At 38.2% G+C, this 18,631-nt stretch overlaps 2 protein-coding genes across 6 annotated transcripts; both read left to right on the top strand.

Annotated features, from left to right (window-relative positions):
• The first annotated feature begins 3,244 nt into the window (after positions 1 to 3,244).
• On the top strand, positions 3,245 to 13,118 carry LOC145105225 (lysine--tRNA ligase-like). 5 transcript variants are annotated; one of them, XR_013707262.1, is made up of 11 exons: positions 3,470 to 3,498; positions 3,594 to 3,691; positions 3,756 to 3,825; positions 3,903 to 4,028; positions 4,114 to 4,396; positions 4,534 to 4,630; positions 12,175 to 12,326; positions 12,406 to 12,474; positions 12,560 to 12,707; positions 12,794 to 12,834; positions 12,914 to 13,118. XR_013707262.1 is itself a non-coding variant. In XM_079042357.1 (7 exons), exons 3-7 carry the CDS (start codon positions 3,763 to 3,765, stop codon positions 4,734 to 4,736), a joined length of 585 nt encoding a protein of 194 aa, XP_078898483.1. In that variant the 5' UTR covers positions 3,479 to 3,516; positions 3,594 to 3,691; positions 3,756 to 3,762; the 3' UTR covers positions 4,737 to 6,997. The 5 variants fall into 5 exon arrangements, 3 of the variants coding, with proteins under 3 accessions (XP_078898486.1, XP_078898485.1, XP_078898483.1); XR_013707261.1 differs by having other exon boundaries at positions 3,479 to 3,516; XM_079042357.1 differs by lacking the exons at positions 12,175 to 12,326; positions 12,406 to 12,474; positions 12,560 to 12,707; positions 12,794 to 12,834; positions 12,914 to 13,118 and adding an exon at positions 4,721 to 6,997 and having other exon boundaries at positions 3,479 to 3,516.
• LOC145104589 (uncharacterized) lies at positions 12,597 to 18,080 on the top strand. The gene is made up of 4 exons (XM_079041809.1): positions 12,597 to 12,707; positions 12,794 to 12,834; positions 17,651 to 17,877; positions 17,980 to 18,080. The coding sequence occupies exons 1-4, from the start codon at positions 12,597 to 12,599 to the stop codon at positions 18,078 to 18,080; spliced, it is 480 nt and encodes a 159-aa protein (XP_078897935.1).
• The last annotated feature ends 551 nt before the right edge of the window (positions 18,081 to 18,631 follow it).

Raw genomic sequence — 18,631 nt, 5'->3', positions numbered from 1 at the left:
TTTAATTTGACAGATTAAGCAATAAAAGAGCGAACTAATTTACATAACAAAATTGGAAACCATTGTTGATCTCAAGAACATTTAAGCAACTATTTTATGAAGCTTTTAAGTAACTGCTCAACAAAGATAGAATAATGATTCCAGTAATATCGATCAGTTAATAGGTCATTAATAATACCTAGGCACCATAACATTAGTTAAGTTCTTAATCTAATAGCTATATAGATCATCCATCTGAACTTGATTTGTGAATTCTGATAGAAGGAGAATAATCGTCCGTCCTATATCGATGATATTGAATCAAATATATATGGATTACATATATTGATGATATTGAATCAAATATATATGCATTACAATCTGACCTAAAACTATATATGGTAAATATTTTCCCTTTGAATATTTTACATAAATACAATATATATTGCTAATACACCCATGTAGTCGAAACAGGAGGGGGTCGAATGTTAAGACTAGATCGAAAATCTTCAAACAAAACTCATGGAAGGCCTTTAGTGAAGAGGTCAGCAATCTGAAAACGTGATGGAATATGCAGAACTCTAACTTGACCACGAGCCACCTTCTCCCTTACAAAGTGGATGTCAAGTTCAATGTGCTTCATACGTTGGTGTTGAACTGGATTAGTAGACAAATAAATTGCGTTGACGTTATCGCAATACACCAGTGTTGCTTTCGTGGGTGGAAGTTGTAGTTCACATAGCAAGTTTCGAACCCAACAAGTTTCAAAAACCATGTTGGCAACAACGCGATACTTGGCCTCGACACTAGACCTTGACAACGTCGGTTGTATTTTGGAAGACCACGAGATTAAATTATCGTCCAAGTAAACGCAGTACCCCGAGGTGGAACGACGAGTATTGGGACAACCTGCCCAATCCGCATCAGTGTAGGACAAAATAGAACTGATTCCTAATTTTTGAATTGTGAGACAATATTACAAAGTACCACTGATGTAGCGCAATATGCGTTTAAGAGCATTCAAATGGGGCGTGTGAGGAGCATGCATATGCAGTTAAGGGTTTTAGGGTGTAGACTGAGAGGGTACTCTTTGTTGTTGTTAGGTGTCTCGTAGGATCAGTCTTCACTATGTGAGAGTTGTTGTGTTTAGATGCTATCTGCGAGGTGAGTCTTATCACTATATTTACCTGGTAGTGTATACATGCTGTCCAGTTGGGTCTTATTTTTTGATTGTTGTTATATGTGAAACTGGGTTGCTGATAACTTATGGGCTGCTGTAAGTCCATGGGACTATTGATAGTCCCCAAGGTTGCTGATAACCCGCAGGGTGTGTTGTTAATCCACAGGGTGTACTGTTAACTCATTTGTTAACTCATTGGGATTGTTGATAAACTATAGTTGTTCATTATGTTGTGTTGTATGTGATATTTTAGGAAACTCACTAAGTTTCGTGCTTACAACTGTGGATTAAATGTGTTTCAGGTACTTCAATCGCTGGAAAGCGAAGGCTTGAATGTACACTCCAGCCTACATATTTTATGATTTTGCGTGTTTGATACTCTGATTTGGGATGATTATATTTTATACATCTAGGTTTTATCGACTTTGTTTTTATATTAAGTGATGTTTTATTTATATTAAAAATGAAAAATTTTGTGGTAAAAATGGGATGTTAAAATTTTAAAGACTATAAGACTTATGTTGGAGGTCTTTTATGGAAGCAGTTCTCAAACCTTACAGTAGAGGTTGCCAACCATCTTACCTCTCATTACCCCATTTATAGGTTTGAATTTTTTTTTAACATCGAAGATGCACTTGTTTCTATTTGAGAATCCAGATAGCTGATAAGCAGCATCTGAAATCTGTAGCAATACCTTGGAGATCTTTCAAAACTCACAAAATTGGCAGTAATGTTTGTCACATACCACCAAATTTTGACACAACTTTTAAGCTACTTGGCAATTGAGCATGATCCAAACATGGAGAGAAAGAAAGAGGCATGCAGATCTAGATATAGAGAGATGACGAGGGAGATGGATATTACCTTTGCAACTTCATCAGAGTGACATACCATTTCAGTATATCTCATCAACAATTAAACCATGCAAAATATTGCATCAAAGTCCATGGAAAATTGAAAATCATTGCAAAATTGAAGGTAAAATCAACAAAACTAGTACCAACCTATTCTCAAAACTAAAGAAAGATGAATTCTTGTAAAAGCGAAAACACGAAACACTGACCTATAAAGCTTTTTTGGTGTAAGTTTTAGTGTGTGTATTTAAATCAAAGACATGATGAAGAAGAATATTGTGCGATTAGGTTGAAATTTTTGGTTTTCATTAAAGCAAACCGACGAGGGGCGGAGGATGGTGGCATCTAGAGAGGAAGTTGAGAGGGGTGCAAGCAACTTGGGGGGGGGGGGTGGTGTTATGGAAAGAGGCGGATGATGGGTGATGGTTCAAAAGAGAGAATGGATAAGGATCAAGAGAAACATGTTGATCTTACATGTAACAATAGGAACGTGACAAAGGATCGTTATATGCGAAAGGGGGATAGAGGGGGCCACTTTAGTATTCTTTATTTTTTATTGTATTTAAAATAATAATAATAATAATAAAGGTATTTAGGTTATTTTATAGACAATTAACCTTTTAGTTTTTTAACGATGCTACTCGTAAGGGTCTTGTGTGCGACATTTCAAACTCTTACTGTGTTTAAAATTTTCTAAAAAGACTTGAATTAAATAATTTATGTATTTTTGTCTAATTTTTAGGCTAAATTACACGAACGGTACCTGTGGTTTGGAGTAATCTACGCGCTTGGTCCCTAACTCTTTTTTTTTTACTCGGATGGTCCCTAAGATTATTTTTATTGCGCTGTGGGTACCTCACAAACATTAAAAGACTATATTTCCCTTCTTTATTACCTTTTTAGTTTATTTATTGTTGATTATTTATAAAATATAAAAAAAATTAATGGCCCCACCCAACCCATTCTCCCTCATTGAATGCCATCACTCTTTCTCTTATCAACCATAGCTTCGAAAAATCTCGTTCGATACCTTATCTGCTTCATGTCTTTTGTCATAATAAACTACTGATGAGATCTCACATGAGGATGTGACCCTCTTATTAATTTACCAGATTTAAAAAAAAAACAAATAAATAAATAAAAAATTAATAAAGAAATAGAAAATGGTAATTTAGGCTATTTATGTCGGACCTAACACGCAATAGAAGACCCTTCCAAGTTAAAAAAAAAAAAAAAAAAAAAAAAAATTTAGCAAACGGTCTTCTGGATCAACGCTCTTCTTCTATGATCTTCATGGTAACGGCGGAAAAGGGCAAGTTATGGCTGATGCAAGGTAAAAATAAAATAAGGCCGCCCTTTACTTTTATTTTTGTTTTCAACTCTAAAATCTATCGTTTTTTTTTTTTTTTTTTTGCAGAAGATCTGATTTGGATGAAGCTGAATTTTCTAAGTACCGTTCTGGTGTGAAACGTGGAGATATAGTTGGTATTGTTGGTTTTTCAGGTGTTCAATTTTGTTTTCTTTAGAAATTCTGTTTATTTTATCTTTTAGTTTTTTTCTCAAAGTTTTCTTTATAACAGGAAAAAGCAACAGGGGAGAGCTGAGTGTTTTCCCAAAAACATTCAAGGTGTTAACTCATTGTCTTCATATGGTGCCAAAGCCAAACGCCAATGTGAAGGTAAAACTTTGTTAATATTAATATTGACGTATTTACCCCTAATTAATGGTTTGGTTTGTTACAGAAAATCGATGCTTGGACTCCAGGAAGTGGCAGAAATCCTGATGCATCATGCATATGTATTAAAAGATCAGGTACGTATTCAATATCATTACCTATACCATTGCATGTGAATATGATTTTTTCATTTAATTTAATTATTTTATTCTAGGAAACACGATACCGTAAACGTTTTATGGATCTGATGTTAAATTCAGAAGTGACACGTATATTCCAGACGCGTGGAAAAATCGCATCTTACATCACACGTTTTCTTGAGAATCTTGATTTCCAGGAGGTAAATTAAAATAAATCACTTTAAATACTTTTTTTTTTTAATGTTAATGGCTAATAATAATTATTTGTTGTTATTGTTACTGAAGGTTGAAACTCCCATGATGAACATGATTGCGGGTGGGGCAGCCGCCCGCCCGTTTGTGACCCATCACAATGATTTGAATATGAGGCTGTTTATGCGAATTGCCCCTGAACTTCATCTGAAGCAGCTTGTTGTTGGTGGAATGGAGCGTGTTTTTGAGATTGGAAAACAGTTTAGGAATGAAGGGATTGATTTGACACATAATCCTGAATTTACTACTTGTGAATTTTATATGGCTTATGCTGACTATTATGACTTGATGGAGATAACTCAAGAATTGTTAAGTGGTAAGCTCTATATTCTTATCGATTTTGGTCCTTATTCCAAGCTTCCAAAATCGAAATATGAAAAAAGCGGTTTCAGTTTTTTTTTTTTTTTTTTTTTTTTAAATTATTATTATATTTGCTAAGACATAATGAATCAGGCATGGTGAAGGAGCTAACAGGTAGCTACAAAATTAAATATCATGCCAATGGGTTGGACAATGATCCCATTGAAATCGACTTTACCCCTCCTTTCAGGTCAATATCTTACTAGCTTATAATTGATTTTATTTGTTTGATTTATTTATGTTACAACATTCTACATTGGAAAAATCTGTTGAACTATAGGAAGGCCATCATCTAATGTGATTTTCCTAATGATGCGACATCGACCTCCGACAAGTCTTCTGGTCTTCTGCTGCGGCGGAGATCTGAGATATCACAGTGCAAACCCGTTAGAGCCGTCCCAGGGACTGTGCCCCGGGAGCGGACTCCGACGGTCAAGTTAGATCGGCTAGAAGATCTGAGATGGCCCTCCATAGCTGGAGTGCTAGTTGTGGTGTATGGTGGCTGACGGCGGCGGGTGGCGGCTGAGCCACCCGGCCGGAGTATAGGGCGGCGGCTGAGCCAAGGGGGAAGTCTAGTGGTGGCTGAACCACTTGGGAGAGGGTCTAGGAGAGGAGGAGGTACTATTCATTATATAGGGGGTAATTAGGTCAAGGGGAATTAGGTCAGGCCTTGGGCCAGCCCAATTCAGGCCCAACTAGCAAGGAGCTAGGCAAGGCCGCCCGGAGGCGCCGGACGGGGCTGGCGCGCGTGCACCAAGAAAGGATGGTAAGGGAGTGTCAGGCGAGGGAGCGCCTGGCCAGGCCGGCAGGAGAGTCCCCAGCAGGGCTGGCTAGGGAGTCCCCAGCAGGGCTCGCAAGGGAACGCCAGGTAGGGCTGGCAGGAGCGCGCCAGGCCAGGCTGGCGCGCTAGAGCAGTCTAGGCCATGCCAATGGACCATATCTCATCAAGTCCCCCCAGTCTCATGTTATTGGTACGTGGCCAATGACATTGGACTGGACTAAGTCGTATAAACCAACAGGAGAGTCCCCAGTGAGGCTAGCAAGGGAGTCCCCGGCAAGGTTGGCAGGAGCGCGCCAGGCCAGGCTGGCGCGCTAGAGCAGTCTGGGCCATGCTAATGGACCATATATCATCAAGTCCCCCCAGTCTGATGTTATTGGTACACGACAATGACATCGGACTGGAACTAGTCATATAAACTGTGCGTCGTCAAGTCCCCCTAGTCTGACGCGATTGGGTTGCTGACAATCGGATCGGACTAGATAAAGCACCAATACAATAAATAATAAAGAGAAATGACTGAACCTCGCCCACGAGAGCCGTGGGGTTGTGCGATGAGCCAAGTACTGCTTGAGCTGACTTGATACTCCTTTCTTGAGAGGAGCGCGAGCCAGTTGGTGCGACGCAACGTAACTGTTGCTGCGATAATGCAGACCGAGGCTGCTAAAGAGTGTTACGCGACACTGATGTCGATAAAATGTCGGGTCGGGGTAGCTAAGAAGCGTAAGCTTGCCATTCAGTCCCTGAGACGGTTATCCGACATGATTGTTGTGGTAGCCATGCGAGATGGGATGTCACCAGTAACCATCTACATAGTCTGCATTAATAACCGTCTCGAGGATCTTTCTTGCTTGGGCTACACCTAGCTGGATTCCCCCCAGTCTGATGTGGGTAGCGTAGGTAGCCGTGTCAGACTATGTTGTCAAACCAATAATCCATAAGGTTGTTGACCATAATATAAGTGGCAGATATTCCGAGAGTTGTGCGATTAGGTTGCTAGCGAGGGTCACACAGTGAGACTATTGCCGATAGCCAGAAAATAGAATTGTTGAGGGATAGGCAGTGAGGCTATAGGTTGGGGTTGCTTAGCAAGACCGTTTCCGAGAGCCAGGAAACAGAGATGCTGTGGGGTCGTAGGTAGCAGGGCCACTGTCGGGATGACCTTCTTGCTGGAGAGTAACCTCACTATAACAGGTTGTAATGTGGATAACACTTCATCGATCGTCCGAGCACAAGAGAACCATGATGACTGTGAGAGAGGAGGCACCAAGATCATGGTGTGGAATAAGCTTGTGATGCGCAACTTATGGTGCGCGACAATGCGCGACTTATGTTGTGCGACTTAGGAGAGTGGCTTGGGCTTAGCAGCCAATGATCATGGAGATGTTACGTGGGAGAACATCGTGCGGAATGGATCGGACTTGGCTGCTAGCGATCGTAGATAAGTCACGCGGAAGAGCGTCGCGTGGAATGGTCGAAGCATGTTGCTATAAAGGAGTCGGGCTGAGAAACCAGGCGACTCGAGGCAAAGGTACTGAACCTCGCATGCGGAGCTTGCCGCTATAATGGAGTCGGGCTGGGAAGCCAGGCGACTCTAGGCGACTCCAGGCGAGGGTACTGAACCTCGCACGCGGAGCTTGCCGCTATAATGGAGTCGGGCTGAGAAGCCAGGCGACTCCAGGCGAGGGTACTGAACCTCGCACGCGGAGCTTGCCGCTATAATGGAGTCGGGCTGAGAAGCCAGGCGACTCCAGACGAGGGTACTGAACCTCGGACGCAAAGCTTGCCGCTATAATGGAGTCGGGCTAAGAAGCCAGGCGACTCTAGGCGAGGGTACTGAACCTCGCACGCGGAGCTTGCCGCTATAATGGAGTCGGGCTGAGAAGCCAGGCGACTCCAGGCGAGGGTACTGAACCTCGCACGCGGAGTTTGCCGCTATAATGGAGTCGGGCTGAGAAGCCAGGCGGCTCCAGGCGAGGGTACTGAACCTCGCACGCGGAGCTTGCCGCTATAATGGAGTCGGGCTGAGAAGCCATGCGACTCCAGGCGAGGGTACTGAACCTCACATGATTGGGCGTAGCGCCCTACAATCTATGTATCTAGCTCGTGTGATCAGTCTGAGTTAAAGCGGAATGGTACCTGATGCTTTGCTGCATCGCTAGTCGTACGAATAATTGATGCCTCGGTGCCTTGGCTGTTTGCAGAGAGCTATGTGGCGGTGCTACTTAGAGCTTGATAGTGTAGCTGCTGTTAGGAGGTGCTTAGCGAAACTGCTGTCAGGAACTGGTCAGCAGGGCCGCTGAGAACTGAGCATCGAGCTGCTAGCGATAAATGAGAAGCACGACCACTGAGGGCTGGGCAACGAGACTGCCGAGAGCTGGACCACGAGGCTACTCTTTCAATCCGGAATACCAATGTCACCTCGGGGATACACCATCATTCATGGTGTCAGCTCTTTGACTCTTCCCCTTGGGAATAAAAACTACTTCTAAATAGTGTCGTACCAACACTATTCCCCCCCCCCCCTCATTTCTCTTTTTTTTTGAGGAGGCGAAGAAAGGGAACGACGGATGTATAGTCGTTGAAAGGCGAGATACATAGCTGCTGGAGAGAGCTAGGCAACCCAAGCACTAACAAAACTGGGTAGCACGGCTGGCGAGAGCTAAGCAGCGCGACTGCTAGGAGTCAGACAAAGTAGCTGCTGATGGTTGGGCTTTGCAGCTGCTGAGCTAGGTCGTGTCGCTGCTGAAGGTCGAGTTGTGCGACTACTAAGAGCTGGGCGGTAAGACTAGCGGGGGTCGGTCAACATGAATGTGAGAGTTGATTAGCGAGACTTCCCGGGATTGATCAACACGGCTGCTAATGACCGCGCAACGCAGTTACTGATGGCTATTTCGGAATGCTTCACGAGTAGTAGTAGTAATGTACTACTCTTCTCCCTCCCTTTTTTTTTTGAAAATGGTGAGTGATCTAGGTTGTAACGTATCTTCTTATGTCGGATTTTGTTGGGCGGGATCTCAACAAGCGGGTACTGGGGTTGATCATTAAAATTTATCTTGCAAAAAATATTCATTTTAGTTGTTGGGCTAGCTCATTGAAAAATGATTTTAGGGAGACCCAACAAGCTTCCTGGAGCCCAAAATAATATTTCAGTCCTTAGGCCCAAATCTCTTTTTTTTGTTGTGGGGGCTGATTTGGTTTTGGTTATTTAAAACAAATGAAGGGCTGGTTTGATTTAAAATATGTAAATAAGGGCTGATTGGGTAACATTGTACAAACAATATGGCTGTTGTTGGTTAAAATTTACAAATGGGATCGATTTGTAATCACTTATACAATTGAGGGGTTGATTTTGGTAAGTGATTCAAATAAAGGAGTTTGGGGCTTTTTATGCCCTCGTCTGATCGATTGAACGGAAAGAAACACAAACGAAGCGAGAAAATCAGGAGGCAGAAATCAAAAGGGGTCCGATCTCTGGCGATGGCTCTATGAAGGAAGATCGGAGGGAAGGGGTTGCAGCGGTGATGGCGACCGGTGCTGATTCGTCCGATGGGTTTGGAGTTCACCACGATGGGAGTACAGTAGCCGGCGACTGGGATTAGCGGGTGGTCCGGTGGAAACGTGAAACGCCTGTGAGAGCCGATGGCGGTCACGGATATGACTCGTCGACGAACGAGTCCGTTGCGCCGCCTGGAGGTTGGAGATGATGGGCCTTTTCTTGGGTCTCCGAATGGTCTGATGGTGGCGATGGCTCTGTGAAGGAAGATCGAATGGAAGGGGTGGTCGATTGGCGACGCAGCGTCCGATCCATAAGGCAGGGACCCCCAAGGCCTCAATTGCTACCGGTGGTGGTCCCTTGTTGCGTTGCGGATTGACAATCACCACCTAATGACGAAGCGGGAAAACGGAGGTTGCGATTAAAGGGGACCGGTAGCCGTAGTCGTTGACTGGTGAAGTTGAGTTGGTGGGGTTGTTGGACTGGTGGTCTTGACCGGAAAAGACAGAAGTGTTGTAGGAGATCGTCAACTGAAGATTGTTTGGAAGAGATGAACAAGGTGGGGCCACCTATATTTGACTTTATTGTATATCCATAATTGGACCAAGCGGGTCCCACCCGAGAATGCTTCTGTCCTTTGGTTCGTAGCGTGTACTGCGTACACCCATTTCTCTCTTTTTTCTTCTTTCGTTGATTACTCCATAAAATTGATGGACCGGGTGGGTCCCATGTGGATGCGTTGGGGTGTTTTGTTTTTCTCTGAATATTGTGAACCATTATGGTTTTTGTCTTCTAATGTGTACTGTATATACTATCCCATCCCTTTTTTTTTGTTTGTCAGCTTGAGATGACAGCAAATACGATTTGTTGTAATATCTTGTAAACATGAACTGTAAAGATCTTTTCCCTTGTATAGACACTTGATTTTTGCGCATCTTCTTTTCTATTTTATATCACTCTTCTTACAGAAGTCACTTCTATTTCCCCATTTTTTTTATAGTCATTATAATTAAAATGGTAAAACTATGAGAGTAAAGGTAATTTTACTAATGTTTTGAAATGCATAAGGATCCCAACACAACGTAAGTAAATTTATACACAAACTTGTGAAATTTTTTTTATGATATGTGTGCTGGAAGATTGTAAAATTTATGAAAGCTCAATTTCTCCTCAACTTTCTTAATAAGTCATCAAAAAGAATGACAAAACTGACTTGGGATAGAAATGATTTTACTGATAGTTTTAGAAGGTAAAAAATTATAAAAACTTATTTCTTCTTTCAAGCTTCTAAATAACCTGAAAATCATACACCAAATGGGATTTTCAGAAAACCCATGAGAAGCTCATCTCTTCTTCTTCTTCTTTTTTCTTCAAACTTCTAAGGAGAAAACACCAAAGGAATAACAAAATATTCTTTTCTTTTCAAACTTTGCTGAAAAACCTTAAGATATAAACAAAAACGGGATTTAGCAAGGTTTTTTTTTTCCTTTTTGAAGGTTGTGTGAAATGTACAAGCATCAAAGCTTTGTTTACAAACAAATTTTCAGATGATGAGACAGGTTCAATCTAAAGAACGATTTTCTTGTAATGTGTGTGTTGAAATGAAACAAAAAACTCATAAAAATTATTTTCTTTCTCCTTTGCTGATCAAACCACCAAGCTTAGATGAAAACACATCTGATAAGGTCTTTGCAAACTTGGAGAATGCTTGAAAGAGAAAATGATGCTAAGACAGATCTGAAAAGATCTTGGCAAGAACCAAATGGATCTTAAACAGATCTTGGCAAAGGCCAAACGGATCTGATGAGGTTTTCTTCTCATAAAACCTTCCCTACTCTTCAGCTTGCTCAACAAGTCTGAAAATCTTTTGTTCCATCTCTAAGCTTCTAGTGGAAGCACCAAATAAACAACTTGAATGAAGTTGTACATGAGAAATCAGAAACTACAACGGATTTTCTTGAAAATGAGCAAGCAAAAGAGATAAAGACTTGTAAAATATTGTTTGTTCTTCAACTTGGTGAATAAAGTTTGAAAAATTGAACAAAGATGGGGAAAAACTCATAGAAATCTCTTTTCTCCCCAACTTTCTGAATAATCCAACAAAGATGGATCTGATAAAATCTTTTAACTTGAGAATTGCTCAAACAAACTAAAACAAGGCATATTTAGTTATCTGAGCAAGAACAAGGTAGATCTAACGATCTGAGCAAAAACTCAACAGATCTTAAAGATCTGAGCAAAAACTAAACAGATCTTAAAGATCTTGGTGAAACCAAGTCGATCTGAACAGATCTTGGTAGAACCCAAATGGATCTGAACCAAATGGGGGTAGAAATGAACAGATCTAAACAAATCTTAGATGAAAACACATCAGATCTGAACAAATCTGGTCAAAATCGAGCTTGAGGTCAACTGAGGCTTTTGCTACTTGCTCGAATCCGAGATGGCGCCAAATGATGCGACATCGACCTCCGACGAGTCTTCTGCTGCGGCGGAGATCTGAGATATCACAGTGCAAACCCGTTAGAGCCGTCCCAGGGACTGTGCCCCGGGAGCGGACTCCGACGGTCAAGTTAGATCGGCTAGAAGATCTGAGATGGTCCTCCATAGCTGGAGGGAACCATCTTGGTGCTAGTGGTGGTGTATGGTGGCTGACGGCGGCGGGTGGCGGCTGAGCCACCCGACCGGAGTATAGGGCGGCGGCTGAGCCAAGGGGGAAGTCTAGTGGTGGCTGAACCACTTAGGAGAGGGTCTAGGAGAGGAGGAGGTACTATTCATTATATAGGGGGTAATTAGGTCAAGGGGAATTAGGTCAGGCCTTGGGCCAGCCTAATTCAGGCCCAACTAGCAAGGAGCTGGGCAAGGCCGCCTGGAGGCGCCGGGCGGGGCTGGCGGGCGCGCACCAGGAAAGGATGGCAAGGGAGTGCCAGGCGAGGGAGCGCCTGGCGGGGCCGGCAGGAGAGTCCCCAGCAGGGCTGGCTAGGGAGTCCCCAGCAGGGCTCGCAAGGGAACGCCAGGCAGGGCTGGCAGGAGCGTGCCAGGCCAGGCTGGCGCGCTAGAGCAGTCTAGGCCATGCCAATGGACCATATCTCATCAAGTCCCCCCAGTCTGATGTTATTGGTACGTGACCAATGACATTGGACTGGACTAAGTCGTATAAACCAACAGGAGAGTCCCCAGTGAGGCTAGCAAGGGAGTCCCCGGCAAGGTTGGCAGGAGCGCGCCAGGCCAGGCTGGCGCGCTAGAGCAGTCTGGGCCATGCTAATGGACCATATATCATCTAGAGGGTGATGAAGCCAATAAGTATCTTGCTGATGCATGCACAAAATTTGAAATCAAATGTCCCCCACCCCAAACAACCGCACGTCTGCTAAACAAAGTAATAAATAATCCAAATCCAATTCATATACATTGCTAAATGCTGATTGTAACTTTTTAATTAAACTGTTTGATGTGTCAGCTGGTGGGACACTTTTTGGAGGAGACATGTGTTAATCCTTGTTTCATAATCGACCATCCTGAAATCATGAGTCCTTTGGCCAAGTCCCACAAATCCAATCATCCAAACCAGGCTTGACTGAACGTTTCGAGTTTATCATCAACAAGCATGAGGTATGTGATATGTGTATGTGTATGTATGAATTCTTTTCTTACAATAATTCTTTTAATCTTTTGTTTCTGATTTTGTTAGCTTGCCAATGCGTACACTGAACTGAATGATCCAGTGGTACAGCGCCAGCGATTTCAAGATTAGTTAAAGGTAATCAATCGTGTGGTGGTGTTTGTGTTTCTTTATTACTTAATTAATTAATTTATTGTTTTAAATTTTAAATATATTTGTTTAGGATCGACATTCGGGGGATGATGAAGCAATGGCTTTAGATGAGGAGTTCTGTACGGCTCTTGAATAAGGGTTGCCGCCAACTGCCGGTTGGGGTTTGGGTGTTGACCGCCTACCTTGCTATGTTGTTGACCGATTCACAGAACATCAAGGTTGGTTTGTGCATGCATTCCTCACTCTTTACTTATTTTCATTTACATTTTTAAATTTTGTTAATGTTTGGGGGAAAAAACAACAGGAAGTTATACTTTTCCCGGCAATGAAACCACAGGATGAAAGGTACATTTGTTGTTTTAATATTTTTTGTTTGTTGGGATATATATGTTGCATACAAACTGATGAAAATAATTATATGCAGCCGCCTGCAAGAGATGGTGAAAAGTTGAGCTCATAATGTATAGATCTTGAAGCTATTATATTTTTATGGAAAGAATTTATATTTATAGGCCACCCATGTCTTCCTTATGTGAATGTTTTTTTAGGATAATGACTTAGAAGGATAACATAGTTTAGGTTGTGTTGACATTCAGTCCTTGAAGTTATTTTTTATTCACATATTACCATTGAACTTGTTTGGACTGTTCATATTACATCCTTATGATACCGGACTAAACCCTATTTGTTCACATTTAGTCCTTTAAGTTTTTTTGTCAACATATTAGCATTGAACTTTTTTGCATTGTTCACATTACAACCTTATGAACTTGTTTAGACAATTGGCATTATATCCTTATGACCTGGCAGCTTCGGTTGTCTTCTATGTTGCCATTGAACCGTTTTTTAACTAGCCTGTATGAGAGGTGTTTCAGTTTGAGCTCAGACTTATTCAATTATTTATCTTCTTTAAATTGTTATAACTCATTCTTTTGAAGTTGGAATGTCATAATCTTTTTCAACACATAGTTTTATGTGTGTATTTCATTTTAGACTATATAAACATATTTTTTGGTTACATGTTGATTGAGTTATGGGTCCCGAAACATAGGGTATCAAAGCTGAATTTATGTCATTTCAACATTGAATTTGCTATTTCTACTTCATTTTAGACTATATAAACACCTTATTTCTTTATATATTGTGTTCATTTGTGTTGGTTGATTTGGTATTATTTTAATAATTTAGCCTCAAATCATTAACTAGTTGTAGTAACTTCTTAAGAAATTGTGCCGATTTTAACCGGGTATTGAACCGAAAACTGGCATCTACATTGAAACCAATATAGTCTAACCGGTCAAGTTATCAGTTCTCATTATTAATCTAAACCAGTTCCGGTTCCAAATAGGGTTTAGTCCGGTTTGGGTTGGTTGCTCATCTTAGTTCCAACTAAGCACCATTAGCTTAGTCTTTATCTAACCAAGTACCTAATACCATGCAAGCTCATTAAACAACGCGATCGGTCCTAAAAAGATCAAACCATTTCTCTAGTGATGTGAATAAATTATTGTAGAAATGGTTAATGGCTTATAAAGGTAACATAGTTTAGGTTTTGTTCACATTTAGTCCTTTTTGTTTTTTTGTCATTATATTACCATTGAACTTGTTTGAACTGTTCAGATTACATCCTTCGACCGGCTAAAACCTACACTAACTAATCATAAGGACGTAATTTGAACAATCCAAACAAGTTTAATGGTAATATGTTGACACAATATAACTTCAAGGACTAAACGTAACACAACCTAAACTACGTTACCCTTCTAAGTAAGTAATTATCCTTTTTTTTCGTCCTTTTTGTGTTGCATTATGAGATGGTAAAACCTTTCTTCTGTCACATTTACAACAAAAATAGGCATTCTTACATGTTCTTTTTTTTTTTTGAAAGAGTTCTTACATGTTCTTTGTTACTCTATCTATTGAACTACTATCATAATAAGTGTATTTTCTCTTAGTTTTTGTGTCGATGCATAACAAGCAATAATCAACCCGGCTGTAGGGCCATTGAGTCGGACTTCAACATCATAGTCCTCAAGTTCAATTTTGGATTAAAAAAGTAATTCGTTTGATCACCGCAAATCAACAAATACCTTTCATCACATAAAATGCGTCTACATGTGATTGGGCAATATTTCTAGGTTTGGTTTGAGTAACTCATGTGTGAGGTTTGATCAAAGTTTCACACGATTTAACTACATTTCAAACTTTCCTTGTTAATTCCGATCACAAACTTCATCAAGACAACATGATCACAACTATCAATCCCCATCACAAACTTCATCAAGACAACAGGATCACAACTATCAATCATCATATGAACTAATTTCCATAACAATTACCTTAGATGCCTTGAATGTGGATCCAGTGACACTCTAGAAGCAAAGCCATCAAATCCAAACTACAACTCATTCATGAGATTAGGGCTTGAAATACCCAATTCCACCATTCGAGGTGGTTTGCAACCATTTAACGATGAAATGGCAACCTCATGGTGTCTATAATACACTCTTAACATCTAAAACTCATTCAAATCATTGGTTAGATTTGTAAATGTTATATTCACCCAAAACTTCATCAAAACTCAAAATCAAACAACTATATGAGAAGCTGTTGATGAGGTTATGATCTAGATATGGGATATCAATCAAAAACTACAATGATTCACAACTTTAAAACGCAGAAATTGGATTTGAAGTGGAGCGCAATACCCCTAATTCGAAATTTGTAACTAGAAGGGAGAGATACTACCATTAATGCTCGATGTTGAATCCCTAGCTTCAAACTCTAACTTGATCTTGAACTAAAATGCCTTTTCTTCCAAAGTTTCATAATCGCAAAAACTGATGTTTCCCATCTCTAAACTCTTTCTCTTCTCTATATGATATCTCCTCTATATAAGGAAGAACCCGCTAGTTACTTTCAAAACTTTCACGCTATGGCAAGAATTAACCCTTATATTAGTTTCCTAATACGACTTTCACAAGCTATATAAAAGTCCCAAATTAATCCTTTCTTCACTAAATACTTTAACCAAGTCAACACTAAATCTACAAGTTTTATTATTGACAATTAGTCCCTAGTATTTATATGTATAGTTTAATCTCATCCTTTAGTCATATCAACATAGTTTATTCAATTAAAATATAATTTATTTTATTACTTTATTATTTATTTTATCAAATTTTAATTTAATTTAAATTTACTCTATTTTATTTTGTTTTACAAAATAATTATTGTTTTACCCAAATTAACCTTAAATATTCCAGGCCCAAAATCTGGATGTTAAAATTACCCACACATGAGAAATGATTTTGTCCTTATAATCATCACGAAAATAATAAAAGTAATAACTTTTTCTAACTAAAATCCAAATCATCGTCCATTAACTTTCTTTTATATCCTTTTTTTAAAAATATAAATTTGAATTTATTTAATAACAATGTATTTTAATCAAACGTCATTTTGTTCCAAAAATTAATTCGTTTCAATCTTCTTTTTATTATGTACAATTATGTATATTTCTACATTTCTCGTAATGTTTCTTTTTTTAATTTAATCTTCCAAAATCAAGTAATACTGATATTATAATTCCCATCTTATTAGAAAAATATCTCATCCGTTATAAATACTAGGTGTGAGACTTGTATACAACACGGGTTGCTTAAAAAAAGTTATATATGAATATATAAATATTAAGCATTTTTATAAAGAAAATGTTAATATCAAGGTGTAAACATTAAGTATTTTTTAAAATAAAATTTCAAAATAAATATAAATGAAATGATGAATAAATAAGTAATTCAATCTCTAAATATTATTAAAAGAGAAACCTTATGACATCATCTTAAACAATCTGGGTCATTTATTGTATTTAAATCCTATGTTTTCTACCCTTAGATCAAATTGCTGACATCATTTTCCTCAAATGAAATATATTTAATTCCAATAAAATCTTTTCAATTGTCAAACAAAATTAACTTACATCCGTTGAAATGGAATGTATATAATTCCAATAAAATCTGCATATATTTTAAATATTGAATTTCCGGTTATAAATGTTTTAATATGGTCAGCTTTAAAAACATATTAGTAACAAATGATTTCAATTAAGGCATTAATATCAACAATTAATATAAAATCCATTTTTATTAGGAAACCATTAATACCAAAAAAATCAGATTCAAATTATCACATACATATACGATTCACCATTGAATCCGCGACTCACACTTATTTTCAATCGTTGTTTTTCTTTAAACATTCTCCTACAACATCATTCTTATTTTTTATAACTTCCATCATCATTCTCTGCTTTAAACATTCGCTGTTGTGCAATTGAAAGTCCGTACCTTCTTTCGTTTTTTATATTTTTTCGATTATTTTTTTGTTCCTATATCAAATATATGTATTCATATATTTCGATTTTCTTTGTCACAAATTACATGAAATCGGTTAACTATTTTTCTGAAACTTTTCAAATAAACAGGAAAAGATATTACGTACCTTTAATAAAACAGAAATTAATTATCTTTGGAATTTACACTAATTAGGGAAATGTTATTTTTATATATTAGAGATGATTATGATCTTTTTTAATTATTATGTCATAAGAATCCAGTTAATTTTGGTATGATTTTAAAATATTTTGGTATGATCATATTACACTTTTAGGTTGATTTAATAGGAAATAATATATAATCTATTTATGTATCCTTTGAAATTAAGTATGGAAACAATTTTGTTGACAACTATAATAGCTTTCATACCTCTTTATAAATCATATCTCTTTATAAATAAATGCATTGTATACGTCACTTTTATTTCATATAAAAGTTCTTTCTAATTCTAATTGTTTTCTCTTTCATTTTACACCCATGGCACAAAACAATCACGATGAGATCGTCTTTGATAAGGTTGCTGACATCGATGCATCCAAGGAAACCTGAAACATTCGTGTTCAAGTACTCTTGCTTTGGAAGGAAACTTAAAAAACAACCTAAACATGTTCAGCAGCTTGGACATGATTTTAATTGACGAGTATGTACAATTCTTTCTTTTTATTATTATGTTGCTTTTAATTTATAAAATTTTAAACTTAACCAATTTTTTTTCACTTACATGGCACTAAAATACAAACAACAATAAAAAAAAATCTCATTAGTTCATTTGAAGCCCTCTTTGTTGAAGGATCTGTAAAGGAAATTAGTAGTTTTGGTATGGACAGAAATGAAGGAGATTACATGTTGGTTGATCATAAGCATAAGAATAATTTCTACAAAACAACCAAAGTTCGTGTATCAAATGATTTTGATGTTATGGTGGATCTTTATAATTTTGTGACTTTTCAGGATTTGATAGCCAGGAATCTCGACAATCGTATTGCATTTGGTAAAATTTTATTTTAATATTCTACCTTATCCACACGTAAATATTTATTGTATTACACATCTATAATATAACAACCGTTTATTTTATTTTTTTTTGTTCCAGATTTTCTTGGTCAGATTGTGTCGACTAATCCCATGAAAGTGATTATTGAAAATTCAAGGGAGAAACGGTTGATGAGCCGGGTTGATCAGGATCTAAGTTAAGTATATGTGTTTAAAACATTTTATTTTCTAAAGTATTTTTCTACACGATACCATAAAACATGTCGTTTGCATGAAAATGACATGTTCATCTACACTTCAATATATATGTTTATTTTAGCATTACTTAAAACATTTCGAATCCACTAATGATAGAATTCACCTTTTGTCATACATGAAATAATTCGTAGATCATTATCAGAGGGTCCATTTATGATCTTCTCACTAACAAATTGGTCAAATGTGGTTAGAGCTCTTTCACACATTTTTATATCACATGTCTTCATACTTTTAAGTTTTAAATTTTCATCTTCAAATTTCCATTTTTTAGTTATACACCTTCATTGAAATTATTTTTTTTGTTTAACATATCAATCTACTTTGTTTTATCTTTATATAGTAAAAATAAAATTTATAAATTTACATTACAATATAGATATTTTGAATTTTGTCATAGTATTATACTTTACAAAATACAATTCTCTCCAAAATAATTTTCATCAGTAATTTCATCCATAATTTCATCTAATTTAAATTTGTATTTTCTTTATATA

This window comes from Lactuca virosa, chromosome 4 (assembly GCF_052849685.1).
Source record: "Lactuca virosa cultivar CGN04683 chromosome 4, Lactuca_virosa_CGN04683_v6, whole genome shotgun sequence".
NCBI lineage: Eukaryota > Viridiplantae > Streptophyta > Magnoliopsida > Asterales > Asteraceae > Lactuca > Lactuca virosa.
The sequence above is the reverse complement of the archived record's forward strand: the minus strand, read 5'-3'. Positions and strand labels throughout refer to the sequence as shown.

What these genes read in the sequence shown, in the direction of transcription:
- LOC145104589 (XM_079041809.1), top strand. Translation starts at nt 12,597, where the DNA reads ATGAGGAGTTCTGTACGGCTCTTGAATAAGGGTTGCCGCCAACTGCCG. An exon ending in CCGATTCACAGAACATCAAG is followed by an intron (nt 12,708 to 12,793) that starts GTTGGTTTGTGC and finishes AAAAAACAACAG; the next exon opens with GAAGTTATACTTTTCCCGGC. An exon ending in CGACAATCGTATTGCATTTG is followed by an intron (nt 17,878 to 17,979) that starts GTAAAATTTTAT and finishes TTTTTGTTCCAG; the next exon opens with ATTTTCTTGGTCAGATTGTG.
- LOC145105225 (XM_079042357.1), top strand. Translation starts at nt 3,763, where the DNA reads ATGCTTGGACTCCAGGAAGTGGCAGAAATCCTGATGCATCATGCATAT. An exon ending in CATATGTATTAAAAGATCAG is followed by an intron (nt 3,826 to 3,902) that starts GTACGTATTCAA and finishes ATTTTATTCTAG; the next exon opens with GAAACACGATACCGTAAACG. An exon ending in AGAATCTTGATTTCCAGGAG is followed by an intron (nt 4,029 to 4,113) that starts GTAAATTAAAAT and finishes TTGTTACTGAAG; the next exon opens with GTTGAAACTCCCATGATGAA.